The sequence below is a fragment of the Cicer arietinum genome, chromosome 5 (assembly GCF_000331145.2).
Source record: "Cicer arietinum cultivar CDC Frontier isolate Library 1 chromosome 5, Cicar.CDCFrontier_v2.0, whole genome shotgun sequence".
In the NCBI taxonomy this organism is placed as follows: Eukaryota; Viridiplantae; Streptophyta; class Magnoliopsida; order Fabales; family Fabaceae; genus Cicer; species Cicer arietinum.
The window spans coordinates 67,807,713-67,828,726 of record NC_021164.2 but is presented as its reverse complement, the minus strand read 5'-3'; the positions used below and the strand labels follow the sequence as shown (position 1 = coordinate 67,828,726).

Below are 21,014 nucleotides of genomic sequence, written 5' to 3'. Positions count from 1 at the left end.
TTTATATTTAAGAATCCAGAGGGGTGTTTTTTTTTTTTTTTTTTTTTACCAGGGACAGTCTTCCAATCATAAGTCGATTTTGTAGGATTGAGGTTACACCCAACACCATTACAACATCTCGTCCGTTGTAGAATGTATATTCATCAAAAGAAGAAGCATTACATGTAACATGTATAGGCGGTTATGTACATTGTGCGATTTCAAGTCTATGGTATACAAATTACATATGAATTATGATCTGGGGAATTTAAATGACCGGTGATGCAAATCATCACTATACTATGTGACTAGGTAAGCTGGTTCAACCACAAACACAAGTATTTGTATAAGGTAATCATACAAATTAGCCGATTTATACAACATAGCGACGAAGATAATCCAACCGAGCTGCATGCTTGAGCTTCATGAGAGCCTTGACTTCGTGCTTTCTCACCATTTCCCTAGAGATGTTCAAGTTTGAGGCGATTTCTCCCAAAGTTCTGTCACCCTTACCATCAAGTCCAAATCTCTGTCTGATCACCAAGTTCTCCTTAGGCTTTAGGGAATCAAGCTAGAAAACAATAAAACAAATATAACATTAGTTGCAAAGGGTGACAATGGCAATATGATATTATTGAACGCAGCCTTAATTATGGCATTTGGGCTGCCTTCATTGCAGCCTCAATCACCTTTATAAGTTATGGCTTAAGCAATGCTTATAAGATTCTGCCAGTTCTCACTTTACAAGTTATTTTTGTTAGGTTATATTAGGCCTAAGCCTAAATTCTTAGAGAAACAGTGTTTAGTTTCTGACATAATGTGAGTATTACACTTATTTATTTGACCATATAGCAACAACAAATACTTCTTCATATTTCATAAATTTATCCAACTTGTAGTTGCTCATCCCACAAATCCAATTATGTTAATTGCTCACAATAATAATTGAATAGAATGGCCTATTTGTAATACAGTACTAGTATCAAACAGAGCCTTAAGAGGTTAGAGCTGTTACCACGTCATCAAGAGCAAGCCTTAGCAGAGCAGGTTGCCTCCTATTATCACCATCAACACCACCATCATCAACAACCCGATCGATAAACTCTTCTTGCGTGATTAGATGTCTCGAATGCAGCGAAAGAAGGGGTTTAGATGCCCTCATTACGTCACGGTATCTTTCAGGGGATATATGAACTCTTTCTATTACTTCTTCCTCTGTTGGTGGCCTCTGAAGCTCAAATGTCAACTCAAGCTTAGCTCTTCGGATCTCTGCTCTAACCTGCATAAAAATATAAGAGAAGATATCAGGAACAGCCTAATTAATCAACAAAGTTTGTTTTATATTTCTTAAGTTTCTTAACTTTCTTAAAAGCCATATTTTCTTCTAATATTCTTGGCTGAAATCTTGTATGGTCTATCAATTATTGACTAAAGAAAATATTGTTAAACGACAAACAGATTGATTGGGAATTACAAGTCGATGACACTGAAAATAGAGTATGCTGCTGCTAACATGAAAGATACATAAAAAACAATTGAAGCATAAGGTGCTTAAACCAAAACATTAATCAGGATGTCAGGCTGTGTGGTAAGAAGAATACATACCGACTCAAGTCCAAAGGGAACACGTGAGAAGCTTGAGAGGGTCATGGAACGAATGATAGCATGTCGTATCCAAAACAAACTGTAAGTTGAAAGCCGAAATTTCCTATTTGGCTCAAAACGATCAATCGCTGTTATAAGTCCCTTAACTCCTGCCTGACAGAGATCTTGAAACCTTGATCCATTGGCGAAATCTGAAAAATATTTGTTGATCACGAACAAGACAAGCCGGAGATTGTGCTGCAAAAGATTATATCACCACTATTTCTTAATCATTGATACAACTTACTCATTCCAAACAATATCACTAAACTGCCTCCAATTTCACCTCCGCACTCCAAAGAGAGAGGGAGGGCGAGGGGTTATGAGTTTGAATGTTCTTGATATATGATTTATAGAAACAAATAAGCAAGCGGTTTAAAGACTATACAGTGACGGCATAATACTTTTAATCAAATCTTGCCATAATATTACTTTGTTATATTACTTCCTAAAACATCTCCACAAGTATCTATATGTGAGCTTTGATTGGATACATATGGAACATTATTTTACACTGTCAATGAATATTCTTGAAACTCATAAAAATTAAGAAACAATCAAATCATATTTCTACGTATTGAAATCTTGTGATTCTATGATGTTAAAGTTTTGTCCAAAAGGTTGGTCCAAAAGCTTAGAACCCCTCAGACCCTGAGCCATGACCATGAGGTGAATGTGACTTGCTATTGGCCCAAAATCTTGAGAGAGTAGAGACAGGATGCATATCTAAACATATTAAATAGTTGACCTTTTAAAACTAGTTGAAAGCAAAGCTGTAAAAGAATTGAACAATTTGAATTACCTTAATTAGCTTGTTTCTTGCAGCTCGACCGACCTCTATTGCTTTCTTTACTTGAGCAGTGCGCATGTGTGTTGCGTCAGCTATGTCATCCTCTGTAGGTTCTCTTGCTAGCTCCTTCTGTAAATCTTCTTTCACTTGATGGAGTGCCTGAAAATTAACAATTATGGCTTAATATCATAAATAAGATCAAATTCCGAGATTTTGCCTAACATAACTGACTACTATAATGGAAATATTCTCAACATGGTATCAAAAAGCCATGGATCCCTTGATCACCAGGTTACTAGGGATGGACTAATTGTGTCCCATAATGCCATCGATTAAACAAAATGAAAAAAAATTATTATCATTTGATCAAGATGTGGATTCTCAATGCTGTTATCTGCTTGAATTTTAGCATTGATCATATGATCTTTGGTTATCCGTCAAGTTCAGACCATAGAGGGTGTTAGCATGAAAAGCTGTGTAGAACTAATTATGAACCTTGACTTGCCAGCTTAAGCCATTAGGTTGAATGCTTTCTTGCTTCTCAGCAATGAAAAGATCTACACTATTTTAAGAAGAGAAAACCCAAATAAAGTGGAACTGGGGGAAATGAAAATTGAAATTACAGTAATTAGCTGCTCACCTTCATTGGTTGCATCAACTTGAACAAAAATGCATGCTCTGAAGAATGAAGAACTGGAGGTATTTTCATTTTTTTCCAGTCCAGACTGACAAAATCAGCAGGTACTGAATATTCCCTAAGAAGTTCATCAATCTTCTCAATTTTACTCGTGACATTTCTTTTTTTCCGTGTGGGAATTGCATCTTCACTATTGTTCTTTTTTAATGCAATCCTCTCATCAAGATCCAATCGTTTGGCTTTCACATTCTGGTTTCTGACTACCCTATCATTGTCTAACTCCTCTTTACTTACATCACCAATCTTCTTACCCCTTCGAGAGACTCTTTTGATCTTACAATCTATATAGTCTGCATTACATACATCAGATGTCGGGCTAAGTTTGTATATATTTTCAAGTATCGCAGCAGCTTCATTATAGTCTACATCCAATGAAGACGGAAAAGTTTCCTCTGTGAAGACCACTCTTGCTTTCTTAGGTAGTTTTTTGGTTTTCGCTATCCTTTTCTTGTGTGTCTTGGCTGTATCAACTTGCATAGGAATTTTCTCTTGAGTTGCAACCAAAGTAGTATCATTCTGTTTATCTCCTTTAAATGCTACTGTTAAAGGTCTCTTCAGTACCGGATGGTGACTCGAAAACTTTGTTTTCAATCCTAGTGGAGTTCGAGCAGCTGAGCTAGAAACAGTCACAACTCCCATACCAAGTTTGCCTAATCAGTGTTCAGAAAGAAATTCAAATGACAGATTCTCAATGCCAAGATCCTGCAACATCACAATGTCGTTGAATTACAGAATGACTCAAGTGCTTAACTAAATGCTTCATTGAATTATCAACCGTAAGTACAACAATCACTTGATTAACCATTCAATTTAGCTTCAATATTCATACAAAAACAATAATATATGGACAGCAAGTAAATATATTGCTTTACTAGCCACAGATACTACTGATGCATCAGTAAGATGCTTCAAAGTTCAAACCCCTATCACAAACAATTTGTAGGAAAGAAATTAATACTCTTCCCAAACCAAGGAAATAAATTGGTGTCTATCTCTATCACGTTAAGTTTGAATTGGTGTCCATGGGAAACAAAGTTTACATTTGAAATTAATATTATGTATATTTATAAAGAAAAACTCATAACAATATTAATTTCATTCTATATCTAAACAAACTAGATCATTTTTATTTGAAATGAAAGTTTTGTGCACTGTTTCATTTTTCTCAGGAACCCTTCATCAAAACATACTGTAAGCATTATAGTCATTTGTAGCACTAGCACCTAAACAATGCACATTAAAACATATTGACAAAATTAGAAGGGAAAAACAATTACTCTGTAAATAAAGGGGGAGGAACAAACTCAATTCAATTGTCAATTTTTTCCAAATAAAAAATCAATTGTCAATTGCTTACTTCAAATTACAAGTTTCACACACAACACCATTCAACCACCCCTTTTTCTCTAATAACAATCAATGAAAATGAATCAAATCAATGGAATCAAATGATCAACTCAAAGGAACACAAGTTCAAAGAAAAAGAGTGAATCATACCTTTGATCTCTGAGATGTTGAAGAATCTACACAAAGAATCTATTGGAGAAAGAGAGAGAAGGTACATATGTATGAGGTTGTAGTATTTAACTCAAATTCGAAAATTACGGTAACCACAATTTTTGTCAGCGAAAAATCAACGGCCAAGAACTACGTCTATGAGATCTACGGTATGTAAACGGAACACGTAAGATACGATTTGGAACACAAGTGCTGACGTCGGAAGAAGATAGTGTTGGTGAAGTAAAGTCGTGGCGTTTTTGGAGTGGAGGAGCAGATATTTTGCGAAGGAAAAAAAAAAGAAAATTGTGGATCACAACTTTAACACGTGGCTAATTAAAATATTGTGTTGACATAAAATTATTTTAAGAGGTGCTCTGTGGAATACGTAGCACATTACGATCCATGATCCTTCGTCCACGTTATTTGCGTCCATCCATGGCCTCTTCGAAACACAATTCTCTTCACTATGTTCATAATAATAAAATACACTTATAATTCTTTAAAATTAATTTAATTTTTGTTTATGTTATTTAAGTTTATTTGATTTTAATTTAATTATTTAAATTATATTTTATTTGTATTATTAATTATTTATTTTAATTTCAACAATTTAAATTGACATATAGTTTTAAAAACAAAGTAATAAAGATCTATATACATAATCAATGGTTTTAACTTTATTTATGTGCAAATTAATTTGAACTATCAATTTATTGCGATATTTTGGTTAAATCTTAACATTTTATGATAGTAATTTAAAAAGAAAAATTAAACTTAAAAGATCATATACATAATTTAATATTTTTAAAGGCTAATTGTACAAACTAATATAATTTAAATGATTAGATAAAAAAAAGGATTTTTTTTCTTATATATCTTTTTTTTTTACACCAAAATACCTCACTCCTAATTTAATTTACCTGATTGTCCTACTTTTTAAGCTCGGTAGAAAGTCGCTGCTCCAGGGTGCGACCAACTGAAGGAAAAAATATTTTTTTACCTGAGGAGGTCGCTAGCCCAGGAGGCGACCTCGCACTAGGGTTTTGATTTTATTTTTTTTGTTCGTTTTAACTATTATTATATGAATTTAATACATTAAAAAAATTAAATTAAACAAAAATACTAATAATAATTATTATTATTAAAAATGATTAAAATAAATAATACATGAATAAATAATAATAATAATAATAATAATAATTATTATTATTATTATTATTATCATCATTATTATTACTACCATAATTAAAAATGATTATAATTAAAATTAAAAAATAGTAAATTATATTATAAATTTCAAAGAAAATACGTTTAAAATACAATTGGATAATTATTTATTTAATAAATTAAAAATAATTATAATATAAAAAAAAAAGTTGCAATCTTTTTGTAAAAAAAATATTACACTCCTTTTGGTTTCACGGGTGGATCGCAGGTTTTGGACCTTTTGGTTTCAAAGCCCATTTTTCCTAATGAGCCCATACCAGTTAAGTCTATATCACACTTCGATTCACCGTCTTAGGCGGCCTACCAATTTTTGGAAGATTTCACTTCATTTCTCCAAATTTATATTTACCTCATATTTTATTAAAAAAAAGTCAAATTTTATGTTTTTAAGTATATATATGTTTGTATTCGAAAAATTAAAAATTAATTTTTGGACATAAATTTTAAAATTTTGAAAATATTTTTGTTTTGAACAATTCTTTTAAAGTTTTTTAAAACACATCTATATTCTAAAAAGTTTTTAAAAAAAATTTGTGTTTTAGAAAATTCTAAAAAAAGATTTCAGTAAATAAAGTTAAAATTTTCTAAAATACAATTATTCAAAGTTCAATTTTTTTAAAATATATTTGTATACTAGAAAACTTAAAATAAAAAATTTTAATACACAAAATTCAAATTTTTTAAAACATAAATATTTTAAAATTTTATTTTTTAATTTTCCTGAATTTAAGTTGAATTTAGTAGAGTATAATTTTTTTTAGAAAATTAAAAAAATATATGATTTGCCTATATTGTAAATTAGCAGTATAAATATGGGGTATAAAGTATAATTTTTCAATATTTGTTGCTTCCTAACTCCTACAAATAAAATTCCTAGAAGATTCCTAAAAGACAAAAATAAAAAAAAAATAAAAAAAATCCTACCAATTGAATTTTGTTTTCTTCCTTTTTCTGGATAGCTTTTGACGACAGGAGTAGTGTCTCCACCACGTACTTTTCCCAATATTAACTTAATTGAATTGGTCTTATTCTAGATGACTTTTTTGGGTACAATTTTATACTTATATTTGAAACTTTCAAAAGTAAGGACTGTGCATCCAATTAACGCAAGTTAACTTACTGAGAACTTTGAAAATCTTAATGTGATCGCATAATTTAAAATTTAATTTAGCCTATGAAACTTTTTCTTCACACCTTTGAACGATGAAGCCCCACATAATTATGTGAACACATATTCTGATAAAAATTGTGCAACCTCACACCATTTATTTCGGTTTAGCTAATAAAACTCTTTTTCTTTTTTTTTTTTTTTAGTTTAGCTAATAATATTTTTTTTCCTCACTTTTGATATGACCAAAATTGTATGATTGATCATTGCTTCAATGTAATTACAAAATAAACTGCGTTATAAGTTGAAATAAATTGTGCCACAAATTTGATATTTTTCTCATATCTTACAAACATAATATGAGTATTACATTTTACAATTTGTTCCATTCGGTCTGTTACACAATCTACTAATTTAATAGATTCACTTATATTTTGATATCTATGTATGTTGTTCATTATTTAATGGATTATTCAACTATATATTTCTCTTGAAAAAATTTAGTGTCTATTTTTATAATATTTCCTTCAATTTTTTAAGGGTACGAATTTATTTGTTGGCTATACTACTTCTAACTATTTTATGCTATATATGTTTTTGCAACCGATTAGTACTATACTCGTGGTATCTCTATTCATATGACTATTCTACTATTTTCTTTGTTAATAAGGATGATTTTAGTCTACGAATCTCATTTTATCTTGAAAATTAGTAAACTTAACAATTTTTTTTAAAGAATTGTAGATAAATTTAAACCTAAACGATACTTAATATGAAACGAATATTAATAAACACAACAAAATTAGATAAAATAAAATATCATTTATATATTAACAAATTTACTTTTATTACAAATTTTTTAAATCTCACAATCTAGTTGATAAAATTTTATATTTTAATACTGAAGTAATATAAAAAGAGATATATGAGAGAATCTACCTTTTGTATTTAGGAAATATTTAGACGGATATTAGTCACAATGGTGAATATTCATATCTATCATGCAAAAAAAAATGATTACAAGTGAAAAAAAAGACTAAACTAAAAAAAATAAACATTTAAAATAAATATTGTTTTTATGTGAGAAGAGAATAATACCACGTTGTCATTCGCAGAGTTTATTATGTCAATTTAGTTCATCATTTTACATCTATTAAAAAATATATTGATGAAAGAGAAGAAAATATTTTTATTAAATTATCTTTATCAAGTAATATTAAAAATAATATTAGTTGAATGATAAAATAAATAAATAAAAACGTATTATAAATTTAAAGTGTCATTCATTTTAATTTATTTACAACTGAAACTCATTGTAGAATAAAGAGAGTAAAATAATCCGTTGATAAATTAATTTTCGATCAAGAGAGGGTTGAAGTTTGTAGAGTGTAAAAGTAAAAACATTTTCAACCATAAACTCATGAGTTTATTAGATAGAGTCTAATATTGTATCACATCATCTTAAAATAATTTATTCATTTTTTAGGTTTAACTTTAAGAATCATATTAGTTCTCGTAACTTCAATTCATACATTAATATTTTATTTATATATAATTTTATTACAATTTAAAATATTAATTTAAGTATTTTAATTAATATTTTTATACATTATTTTAATTTAAAATAAAATTAAACTTAAATTTTTATAATAAAAATTGTGAAAAAAAAGTAAAAATAAAAAACAAATTATTCTAATTAATAAAAAAAAATAACAATGATAAATTTAGCAAAGATATTTAGCAACGTTGTAAATGCTCTAACAATACTACTGTTGTATCAAAAGTTGGAAGCATCTTTAGTTCTTTACTAGCATCTTACAAACATAATACGAGTATTACATTTTACAATTTGTTAACAACCTTGTCACAAACGTTGGAAGCAGCGTTACTAACGACGCGGAAAAATCTTTGAAGATTCCACCTTTTTTTCTCCCTTTCACTTTGACTTCTTTCTTCACGTTATTTTGTCTTACTCCCTCTCATATGTCGTGTGATCATGTTTCTCCTTTTTTTTTTACTGCTCCCAATTAAAGATAGATTCGTCCTTCACGTTGTCCTTATTATCAAGTATCTTTTTTAAGAGAAGAGACTACAAAGACTACTTTAAATTCGGACCTGAATTTACTATTCTTACAAACTACATAATTACACTTGTTTTACATTTCAATCGTTAATTGATGATTAGACAATTCAAATTAATACAATTACAAAATTAATTTAAATGATCTCGATTGTCAATGATCTATATTTATTACAATATTCTGTTTTAACAAGAAAATGGATATTCCACCTATAAAAAAAATTTAAAATTTCTCTCTATTTTTCCAATTAATAAATCACACCCAATATATATTTTAATGTTATCTACTACCTCCATCAAATTTACCACATTCCCTTTGAACAAAATATTATTCCAAATACATCATTTAGTTAACCAAATTAAACGATTCACCTTGTTTGCATTTGTTTTCTTTCACTAATGAATTAAAAATCAAGAAATTCTCAACCGCTTCAATCTTCCGATATTTGAGATACCAATCAAGCCAATTAATTAATATTCATTTGCAAATTACCCTAACCAAAGAGCTCGTAAAAAACAGATGGGGTATAACTTTTAATATCTTCAATGCATAGTACACAACATTGTTGATACACGTCTCTAATTACGCCTCTGTACCATAATTCCACTCTAGTTAGAATCCTTGTTACATCTATGCTATTATAAATACAACTATTAAAATTAGTCGGAACTTTTTTCTGGACAAATTTTTCTTTTTCAAATTTAATTTTAAACCTAATCAACATCAAAATCATTAACAACCCTATCTTTTTCAATACTAACACTACATATAATAAATACGACAAATATTAATCAATATATTTAATTTAATTAAGAATTTAAATATACAAATATTTTCTGGAAAATGTATTCAAATATGTGTATTTAACTTTTAAAAAGTTTTAATGTGATTTTTTTAATGCAAATTTTTTATTTTTTATTTCTTAAAAAAGTGTTATAGTACTTTAAGGAAAATTATCAGCAAAATCCATAAATATTAGTATAAAACTGAAACAAATGGTAAAATAAAACATTATTATTGTATACAACAAACAACACATAAACAATGTGTGTCTCTCTCCGCTAGTTACTAGATTAAGATCTAAATCCTAAGGTAGATTAATTCATGGTTCACATTTTGATGATGATTATTATCATAACTAGCAAAAATATACGTGCATTCACACGACTTCAAATTGTTGCATGTAAATTGTATAATTTAATTTAATAGAAATAAATATTAATTTTTAGAAATAATTTTAGAGGTGAAATAAATATAATAATTGAAGTTTTAGATTAAAATGAATTTTAAAAGTTTGAAGTTAACCATATGTCAATAAATATTGATCTTTTGATCATTAGTTTTAGTATATTATATTACCGCTGTCATTAACAAAAAGTCCAAATTTCTTGCCGTTGGTCAAAATAATTGATTATACAATCTGAAGGTAATTCTAAAAATTATTTAAAAGAAAGGTTAATTAGTAAGAAAATTATATGCTTCATTAAAAAAAAAAAGGAGAATACTTAGTTTGAAAAACATTGACATGTTAGCCAATAAGTATAACAAAACCATAAAAAAAAAAGTTTTTATATTTAGAAAAATGCATTTTATAAAAATATATATACGAAAAAACAACATTAAAATTATTGAAGAGAATGAAAAAGTGATATAATTGTGCGAGAGAATATTGAAATTAATAATTTTATATAATTTATTTGAAAATTGATAATCTTAACATGCAAATTTAACACTTAAAAATTTGAAAATAAATGATATACATACTTTTTCTCTAGTAGTTATTGTTCTTATATAAATAAATAGTAGATTAAAAGTTGAAAAAAATTACAAGATTTGAAAAAAATATAAAAAGAAGGTGAAGTGAATGGTGGGAGAAAAATGGTGAAAAATTGAATATAGTTAAATTTAATTTCAAATTTGAAATTAGAAAAATAGAAGCGAAAAATAAAAAATAAAGTAATAAAATATAAAAATTTGTAAAAGTAATTGAAAAAAATATAAAAAAAGTAAGAAAGATAAGGGAAGTGGAAAGAATAAAAAGTGATAAAATACGAAAGAAATAAGAAAAGTGAAAAAATGAAAAGTAATTGAAAATATAATAGAAAGTAAATTTTTTATATTTTAATGGTAAAAAAGACATATTTAATATTTAAATATATAATGTGTCAAAAAAGTAGATTAAGGAAAGATGATAATAGTGGTAGATATAGGAAGTAATAATGATATGGTATGAAATAAGCAAGGGTGAAAAAAAGAATGAGAAAAAAAGGTTCGACAGGGAGAAAGGGTCAACACAATTAGAAGTCTCCAATACTACTCACTAACCATTTCAATTTCAATTAATTTTCAACATACTATTATATCCTATGACCAAAGACTAGTCCTACCATAGAAAATCCACTCGCCACTTTTGTCCCAGTCAACGTTTCCTTCCTTTTCTATTTCCTTTCTTTTCCCACTCTTTTAAAAATACACCCCTTTAAATCCCATGCCCATAACACACATTCATTAATTCCCAACGCTTCATGTGTTTTACGCCTTGTTTGTCATTTTCCCCCTGTTTTATTTCTTGTTAATAACCAATCATTTGAATCCACATGGGAGATTCAAAGAGCCTTATACACGAGCTACTACAAGGATTGGAGTTGACAAGGCAGCTTCAACTCTATCTCAACGTGCCTTCTTCTTCCTCTAATGAAACCCGTGAATTATTGATCCAACAAATCATAACAACATTTGAAAAAGCACTTCAAATGGTAAACCGTAAAGGACACGTGGCTGAATCCTCACAACAACAACAACCGGCAAGGACGGTTGGAATCCGAATGTTGGACTCACCGCCTTTAAGCTGTAGTCCCAAAAGTGAAGACTCAGACAGAGATTTTCAAGACCATCACCGCAATGCTTTCAAAAAAAGGTATGTAAAAACACTTTCAACACATCAAAACATAGACAAAAATCAATTAAAAAACAAAACCCAAAATATTCCTTCTCTCGGCCCAACATCTTACTCATCATAAATTTTCAACATATCTGTCTTAGTATGAGCTCGACTTTATAGACCAAAATATTTAATATTTAATATAGTTTTTGAACGTCAAACTCAAAATATATAGACGTTTTAAATGACCGATCAGCTAAAATATTTGGTGTCGAACATTGTCATATGTTTACGAGTCAATTTTAATTACAATTATTTTTTTGGGTATGCTTCTACAAAACACAAATTCTTATAGCTAGTATTTATTGGAAAAACAAAGTGTAGATTTGGATCAACAAAGAGTTTTGCAAATTTTATTATAAAAAGACACAAATGCATTGAATATGAGTTATCTCCCTTATACAATGTTCAATATTTACTTTTATATTTAATATCTAAGACTCTCACTCACACATGTTACACCATGGACATGCACAAAGTAGCTTTGATTTGAATCTTGATATGTATTGTACTATACATGTGGCCTTACCATATCTAGTTTTTTCATGTTAGAAACACTATGCCAATTAGATGGACAAAAAAAATTCGAGTTACACCAGGAGTGAGAGTGGAAGGTCCTCTTGATGATGGATATAGTTGGAGAAAATATGGGCAAAAAGAAATTCTTGGAGCATTACATCCAAGGTAACACAATTTAGTAAATAAGTAACTTTATTATATTAAATAAAAATTGAAGTAACAATATTTGTGAGTATATATGCAGAGGGTATTACAGATGCAGTCACAGAAACGTTGAAGGGTGTTTGGCAACAAAGCAAGTACAAAGATCTGATGAAGACTCAACTGTGTTCGAAATCACTTACCGAGGAAACCACACTTGCACAATGGAATCCAATGTGGTAGCTCTTCCTACATTAAATCCAAATGAAAACCAAGAAACAAATGTAAACACAAATCTTCAAAGTATGCGAACAGGACTAAGAGTCCAAACAGAGAACCTAGATTTCCTCGACCAACCATTTGGTTCAATATTCTCTTCCCCTGCTGTACTTGAAAGCAGTTTTGTTGAAAACTTCAATTCTCCTTCTGCGAATTCAGGAATAAGCCAGTTTTCGATGTCACCGAATTCAAGTGTGTTCCCTAATATCACAACTTCTGTTGCAAACACACCAACTACTTCGTTAGAGTTTCCAATTGACCAATTTGAATTTGACAGACATAACTTCACATTCGATAACTCGCCATTTTTTTGATTTATGTCTTAGCTACTTGTATCGTAGTCATGTGGTTGTGCAATTATACACTTTTATTCACGTAGCTTTTCTTTTGTTTGTGTTCTGCTTCCCTCGTTTTTTTAATTTTGGAAATTAAAAAACAGAGTTTAATTTGAGTTACAGAGAATTTTATTTTATTCAACCATTGTAGTAGTTTACAATTTGTAAATAGACATTTTAATATTTGAAATAGTAAGCATCATTCAATTTACAATTTGTGGTGAGATTTTGTTGCATGACCAAAGAATATGTTTTGTTAGACTTTAGAGAATCTATCAATAATATTTGTGTGCGAACATTTTCATAAATATCATTTTACCCTTTCAAGATGTAACATATTCTTCGTGTTTATACTCTCCAAATGGGAAGACACTGATATTATTGTAAGAACATGGGTTTTGTATATATAAGGTTAGGTGGGACAAATATATTATAATTCATTCACAAAGATCTTCATATTAGTATACCATGTTAAGCAATTACTTATATACCTCTTCACTAGTAATGAATAAAGTGAGATTACAAATAATAAATAAACAAAAAAATTGGCTAAATTCATAAATGAGATGACAATACATAACTCAGTTTATAATAACAAACTAAACTAATTATAAGTGCTAATTAAGACTTATGTGATGTTTTTTTTTAAAATGATAAGAGTGTAAAAACATCACCTAATAAATATAATATACTATATAAAAGATGCACGGATAATTTTTCTTGTCTAGTTTCAAAAAGTATATACTCAAATATCCCGCTTTAATTAATTATTGTATACTCCATCTTTTATTGTAACTAACAAAAAAAAAATATTATGATGGAATGATAATTATTTTTTAAAGAGTATACTTGAAAAAACAATATAAAATATTGTTGATAAATTTAATACGTGTAATTTAGTGTACAAGGTCTTGTATATTAATTTAGAGATAGAACTAATAATTCGTTTTTGAATTATCTGTATGTTTTAACATTGGAGCATACATTTGGCAAGTAGGAATAGATAAAATTAAAGTTCAAATGGTGGTGAATTACAAGAAAGTCCCTGTATAGTAGCTAGCTAGCTAGCTTATAGATGTGGTGAAAAAATAAGAGAAAGAAAATGATAAGATTGTTGTAATTAAAGGAGTCGTCACGCGCGTACTCTGTTACTAGTACAGCTAATACGTACATAGAAACGTTACATTACATTCAGCAATAATAAGAAAGAGAGAGATGTTTGGTAAAGAGTGTTGACAGATCATAAACACAATTTTAGCAGAATGTTTGCTGGATTTGTTGAGCAAGTTCATCCGCACTCAGTTGGCATTCAATTCCAATCTATATCAAATTAAATTAATACACCAAAAGTACTGTTAGAAACCAATCTCATAAATATATTATTAGTGAACCTAAATTGAACACGTAAGTACCAAACATATATCATATATACTATACTATAGTACGTCTTTTAAGCAAATGAGGACAAATGTCTGAGTGGAGGCATGATGCATGTTTTTTAGTACTACATCAAACCCATTTATTTATTATTTTTACATTTTTAATCATGCTAAAAACTTCAAATTCAAGTTGTTTTCATGATTGGGTTTTAAAGAATGAAAACTCGTTATATCGAAGTGTATATATAACATTTACACGTACACTTTAATCTATAAATTAAGAGATAGCAATATATGCAATCATCAAAACTAACAGAAATAAATTACCTACTCTTGACTCATAAGCACTCAATGAAACCATGTTTTACATGAGAACTATTCTAATTAATATGATTTATTTAATTTAAAGGATGCCATAATTAAAAATAATAATTTTTTAAATATACTTTTTACATGCAAGCTCATTTATGAGATTTTTTCAACTAACCTTTTACATTATATGTGTTGTGTGATAAAAAAAATTATTAAAAAAATTCCTTTCTACCTTTTCACCCTTTAATTTAATAAATTATCTTCTAGTGATGAAAAAAGATTTTTTATTATTATTAAAAATAGTTTTTTTTTTTTTTTTTTATGTATGTCTCAACACTATGCATTTATGCATTTGTTCATGTGACCATGCAATATACCAACCCTTCACTGTTTTTAAAAGTGGGGTATTTTGTTTCTATTGAAAGAGTAAAAAGAAAAGGAAAAGATTGATAAGATTATACCACATGCATTTTAATATTCCAAGAATATACGTACCTTGATAGTGAATGAGTTCAACATGGTATCATCAGAGGAACAATTAATATTGACATGAAGGATTTCAAGGGCAAGGTCTTCAAGTGTCGATATAATCTTCAAAGCTTGCCCTGGAATTCTTTGAGAAACCGTTTTCAAAAGAACATGTGGACCTGAAAACTTGACCTCCACGTCAGCAATATGAGATTTTGAATTAGCAACAAGCTCATTGATATTATCATTGACTGAAGAAGTGGAAGAAGAAGTAGTAGGAGATGGCTCAACAGGAATTGATATGGTAGGTGAAAGTGAATTAAAATTGTAGCTTTGTTGCAATCTTGGTTTATAAGGGCTACTTGGTGTTGGAGTTCTTGGACTAATGGGTAGGTTTAGTCTAGGGCTTAGTGGTGGTTTTCTTGGGCTTAGTGGTGAAGGTCTTGGGCTTGAAACTATCCTTGGACTTAGTACTTCATTGTATACTTTTCTTTGTTTCTTGGCTTCAAGTGCTTGTAGTAGTTGTTGTAACTCGTTGATGTAATCAACCACTCCTCCAATTATTGATGCTTGATCTCCCTAATTAAATTAGACACGTGGTAGGAGTGATTTAGAAGAGTGCATATTTATATTGTCTTGGATGCTTCAAATATGGAAACTATGGTAAAGTAAACATAATTAAACTGACATATATTAATATTATTAAATTATATATTATTGTGTGAATTTCAAGTGTGTTTACCAAATTAGAATTAAAAGTTGGACATTAAAATAATTTTGGTATAACAAATTAGTCTAATTTTTTTATCTCTATTAAAAAAAACATAATAGTATTACATAAGTGTAAGAATGCAAATGAAACTTACTATAGCGTGTGTGTCCATGGGGTCACTATCGGAATAGAATCGTATTAGTGGCCCTACTAGTGATCTTGTGATGTGGTGCATGTATAAATTCCCTTTAGTTATAGAAAAAAAAAGTATCTCTAGACACAAAAAATATATTAATTTAAGTTGAAATTATATACAGTAAAATAAATTTTAACTCAAAGCTCATATGTCTTTAAATGTGTAGCTAGTGAGATGCATGAGTTTAGACATTAAAGAAGTATTAAGATAGAGGTCGAGTATTCAATCTTAAATTTTGCGTGAATATATTTAATCTTAAATTTTGTGTGAATATATTTAATCTTAAATTTATTTTATATATTCAAACATCAATTTGAATTAATCTTAAAAAAAAGAAAAATACATACCCTTTTGACATAAAAGCAAGGCATGAGTGACCTTAAAACAGACAAGTGCTCATTCATTTGTTTTCTTCTGTTACGCTCAACAGTAATGTGTGAAACCTTTTGTTGTCCATCACTGTTAATTTGTTCCTCTACCAAAGTAGGTGTAAGTTTCTGTCTCTTACTTTTTGGACAAGTTTCAAGTTCAGTTTCAGAATCTTGTTGTGGAAAATTTGAAGAGGTTGTTGACTTTTGAGACACCAATCTCGAAGTATCTTCATTCTCTTTTGGAGTAGTAACAGCTTCAGCTTCTTTGATTAGAGGAAAATCAGTGAAATCTTCTAAACTCTCCAAAATAGCAAAAAGATCATCATCTGTTGAACCAAAATGGTTGTTTCCAAATTCTGTTCTGTCCTCAAAAATATCATATAAACTTTCATCCATTGGAAACTAATTAAAACTGCAAATTATGAAAAAGGGTTGAGACGAAAAAAAGTATAAATATGAGAGAGGTGTTGAGAAAATGATAGAGAGTAGTTAAAGGATTGTCATATATAAACTGTTAGTGACTTTTGGGAAGGCAACATACAGAAACAGAACAGAACAGAACAGAAACAGTATCAAACTGCAGAAAAGTAATCAAAACTGAAGGAGAGAGAGAGAGAGAAGGGAAGGAGATAGATAGAATGGGGAAAGAGATGGATTTTATAAAGTGACAGTAGTACTAAAGGAGTAATGTTTATGGTGGTGTACTGGTGTAAAAGAATGGATGTGTTAATAATATATGCAATTGAGGTACTCATCTAGCTACTATTATTAAAATACATATGTATTAGAATAAGTAAAACCTTAACTACTTCTAAACTATTTAATATTATTAATTTTAAGTAGTGTTTATAGGTGCACAAATATTTTTATTGCGTTAAATGAAAAGAGTGTGAACAAATTATTTAAAATATATAATTTTTTTTAACTGATAACGGTATATTTAGAAGAAAAATAGGCTACATTAAATGTGTGTTTTATCATTTATTTAATTCAAAATATATAATGCAAACAGTTGAAAGTGTGACGTTAAAAAATATAATTTAATTAATTTAATTTATATTATATAAAAATTGAAAAAATTAAGTTTGTTTATAATAGTGGTTGGAGAATATCGTTATTTTTTTCTTTAATGACTATGACTTTTTTTTATCTCTATTTCACAAATTCACATATCTTACTATATATATGAAAGAGAGAGTAAGAATTTTACTAAACTTCTCTTTTTAAATAATAAATATAGTATAGATGTGCTTTTATATATATATTCCTTATTACCATAAATATAATGTGGGAAAAATTGACTTGAGAATGAAGCAAGAATATTAATTAAAGAGAATAATTAGGAAAAACACAATAACCATCGCAATTAACAATTTCAAATAAATTAAAAAAAATATGATAAACATAGAATTGTGAGTAATGAACATACTATTCATTTGAGGATATAATTGAAAAAAATTAAAATTATATTACATATATATATTTTTTTGTCTATATATAAATGAGATGATATAATTAATTCAATTTAATAATTTTAATATTTATCGATTGAATTATGATTTAAAGATATTGCATTTTTTTTTTTTTATAAGAGATAAATAAATTAACAAAATTTAATATAAATTTGATTAATGTTATAGACTAAATATTTATCGTAAATGTGAGATTGAATTGATTGATTAACTAAAATTTAGAAAATGGAAAAAGTTATGAATTATTTTTACAAATATATAATTTTTATTTTGGGACAGATTGAATACCAAGGACAGCAAGTGGAGGTTATTTTAAAGGGTATGGTACATCTCTTTCACACACAAAAAAAAGGGTATGGTACATCTCCAATTGGAGTTAGAAATTATGTTTGTAATTAAGAATAAAGGGAAGAGCATCCATCCATCCACATTAAAATTGTCATTCATAAATACCTCTGTTCTTCTACATTAATATGTCACTGAAATGCTTCTTCTTTTTTTTTTTTTGTTGGGAAATGAACTGTAAAATGTTTAATTAAACGTGATTTGATGTTCCATAAAGCCTCGGATACTTCTAGCATTGAAGTGTAAGACTATTCTGAAGATACTAGTAATACATAGATACTTTTTCCTAACTTAGAGAGAGTTAGGAAGACTATTTTCATATGCTAGTAATATATAGATATTCTTTCCTGTATGATTGAATAAAATAATCAAATTTTTATTAAATCATATTTATATCTGTAATCGATTTTAAAAAATAGATATGTAGGCTATAATTTTTAATTAATCCATATATTTTAAATATGATTATTTTTTTTAATTGATTGTTAATTTAGATGCTAAGTATATATATATATATATATATTATGAGCAAAAGTAAATTTGTTATTTTTTCCTACAATTTTTTGTTATTTTGTGAAAAAAAAGTTATTTGTTTTTTCAAAGGTCAAAATTGCTAAAAAAAAGGGTTTTTTTTTTTTAGAAATTTTTCTTTAATTTAATTTTTTTTTTATAAAAGAAATATTGATTTTCTTTTAGATAAATATATTGAATTTTTTTCAAAACACATTTTTTATAAGATAATAGTGATATTGTAATTTTTTTCTAATAAAAAATTTTGAAAAAAAATATTAATTATAAAAGGGGTTATAGATATAATCGATTTTGTAAAATTAAATTCAATTATATAGATTGATTATAAAAATCTAATATAATAAATGGTTTTTATATAAATATGAATTGGTTATAAAAATCTAATATGATAAAAGATTTTTATATAAATATAGATTGGTTATGTGGATGTGGTGTCCATAAACATCTCTATTTGAGAGAGTTAAGAAGAGTAGTGATAAAGATGTGGTAAATTTAATTTTTATCTCTAATAAAATATTAACAATAGCAACAATATTAATTATTAATATTGATTGTGGACAAAAACATAAATACTTTATTTAGGATAAAACATACACATATATACTTTTATCATATGAGTAAAGTATCCACTAATTTTATTTATTGATAGTTAATCTTTATTCAAAAAAAGTTAGTTGACTACTTTTAATAGAGCTCTCCTTTAATCACTTTTTATTTTCATTCACAAAATTTAAACTTGAATCTTTACTTAAAGAGTCTTAGTATAGTTGCACTCGACCTAATGCCGGGACTTAATTCATAGATATTATTAATTTACCGTAGGTATTTTTATTTTATTTTTTGTCTGTTTTTACTATAGGTATTTATTTTGAGTAATCGAACAACTGCGTTGTTTGTATTGAAAATGAATCATGTTATGATTGTGATTTTCTTTACTACATTAAAATTATATATATTTAATATCCTGGCGCAATTATGTGCATATATTTATTAATTTAATAAATGAAAGACATGAGAAGAATTTTAATTAAGAGAAGCCTTGGTACCTAGCCTAGGTGAGGTGGTTAATTTATGGGGGCGAATTACTAAAAAGGAAAGGGAAGAAATGCGTGCATAACCGTTATACCTACAAAGGCCAAAAATGGAGAATGTTGTGCCCCAAATCTTACTATACAATTACCTGCCCAGTGACGGCACTCATATAAATTGTCAAAACTGTCCTTTCATGTTTTGGCAGCTTCTAATTTCCATGTCATTTCTAACTCAAAAAGCCTGCAAAATAATACATCACTTTTTTTATACATAATAATTACATACATAGATTACAATTACCCAATTGTTAAACAAAGCATATTTGATTATTTGGATAAAATAATAATAAATTTTATTTATGTATCGATTTTATTATCACGAATCTCAAGTGCACAACATTTGAGCAAAATTACACCATGAGATTCTTTAGATGGTATCATATTGATCTATCAAGTATTTTTAAGTAGATACTTTAACTCTCATATTAAGCTTTTAAAAATTCTTAGTGAAAATTGTATAAAAATTCTTAGTGAAAATTGTATATATGGCTATTATGGAGTTTGGTGTGGTTTAGGTAGGTGAGCACTACTAAGGCAATTTTCTGATTAATAGTTAATTTTGATTAGTAATTATTTTTAGGTGGTATATATTTTTTATTCGTATCAATATGGAACCATGTTATGTATCATTGAAACCATGTTATGTATTTATATTGGAAAAATAATTATTTCATGTGATATGAGAGTATATTGAAAGCATAAGAAGTGGATTTTCTCAAATAAATATAATTTGGATTTTTAAAAATTTTCATACAAAACACGAGCAATGACACCAATTCCACGAATCACTCATCTATAAAGCAAGTGCTGGAAAAAATCAATATAAAAAAATTAAGGTACAAAATTAAATATAGTGGGGGAACGTTTAAAAAGAAGAAAAAAAAGCACAACCAATG

General features: G+C 27.9%; 3 protein-coding genes across 3 annotated transcripts; 1 reads left to right on the top strand and 2 right to left on the bottom strand.

The window, feature by feature from the left end:
* Positions 1-139: 139 nt before the first annotated feature.
* On the bottom strand, positions 140-4,748 carry LOC101499497 (RNA polymerase sigma factor sigE, chloroplastic/mitochondrial). The gene is made up of 6 exons (XM_004502556.4): positions 4,608-4,748; positions 3,054-3,812; positions 2,426-2,572; positions 1,585-1,821; positions 995-1,258; positions 140-550 (listed from the first exon to the last, which is right to left on the bottom strand). Exons 2-6 carry the CDS (start codon positions 3,747-3,749, stop codon positions 353-355), a joined length of 1,542 nt encoding a protein of 513 aa, XP_004502613.1. The 5' UTR covers positions 3,750-3,812; positions 4,608-4,748; the 3' UTR covers positions 140-352.
* Positions 4,749-11,516: 6,768 nt separating this feature from the next.
* Positions 11,517-13,447, top strand: LOC101499178 (probable WRKY transcription factor 53). Its single transcript, XM_004502555.4, has 3 exons — positions 11,517-11,943; positions 12,520-12,651; positions 12,731-13,447. Exons 1-3 carry the CDS (start codon positions 11,624-11,626, stop codon positions 13,218-13,220), a joined length of 942 nt encoding a protein of 313 aa, XP_004502612.1. The 5' UTR covers positions 11,517-11,623; the 3' UTR covers positions 13,221-13,447.
* Positions 13,448-14,229: 782 nt separating this feature from the next.
* Positions 14,230-17,382, bottom strand: LOC101498856 (transcription factor SPEECHLESS-like). Its single transcript, XM_004502554.4, has 3 exons — positions 16,656-17,382; positions 15,428-15,979; positions 14,230-14,561 (listed from the first exon to the last, which is right to left on the bottom strand). Exons 1-3 carry the CDS (start codon positions 17,073-17,075, stop codon positions 14,496-14,498), a joined length of 1,038 nt encoding a protein of 345 aa, XP_004502611.1. The 5' UTR covers positions 17,076-17,382; the 3' UTR covers positions 14,230-14,495.
* Positions 17,383-21,014: the final 3,632 nt, after the last annotated feature.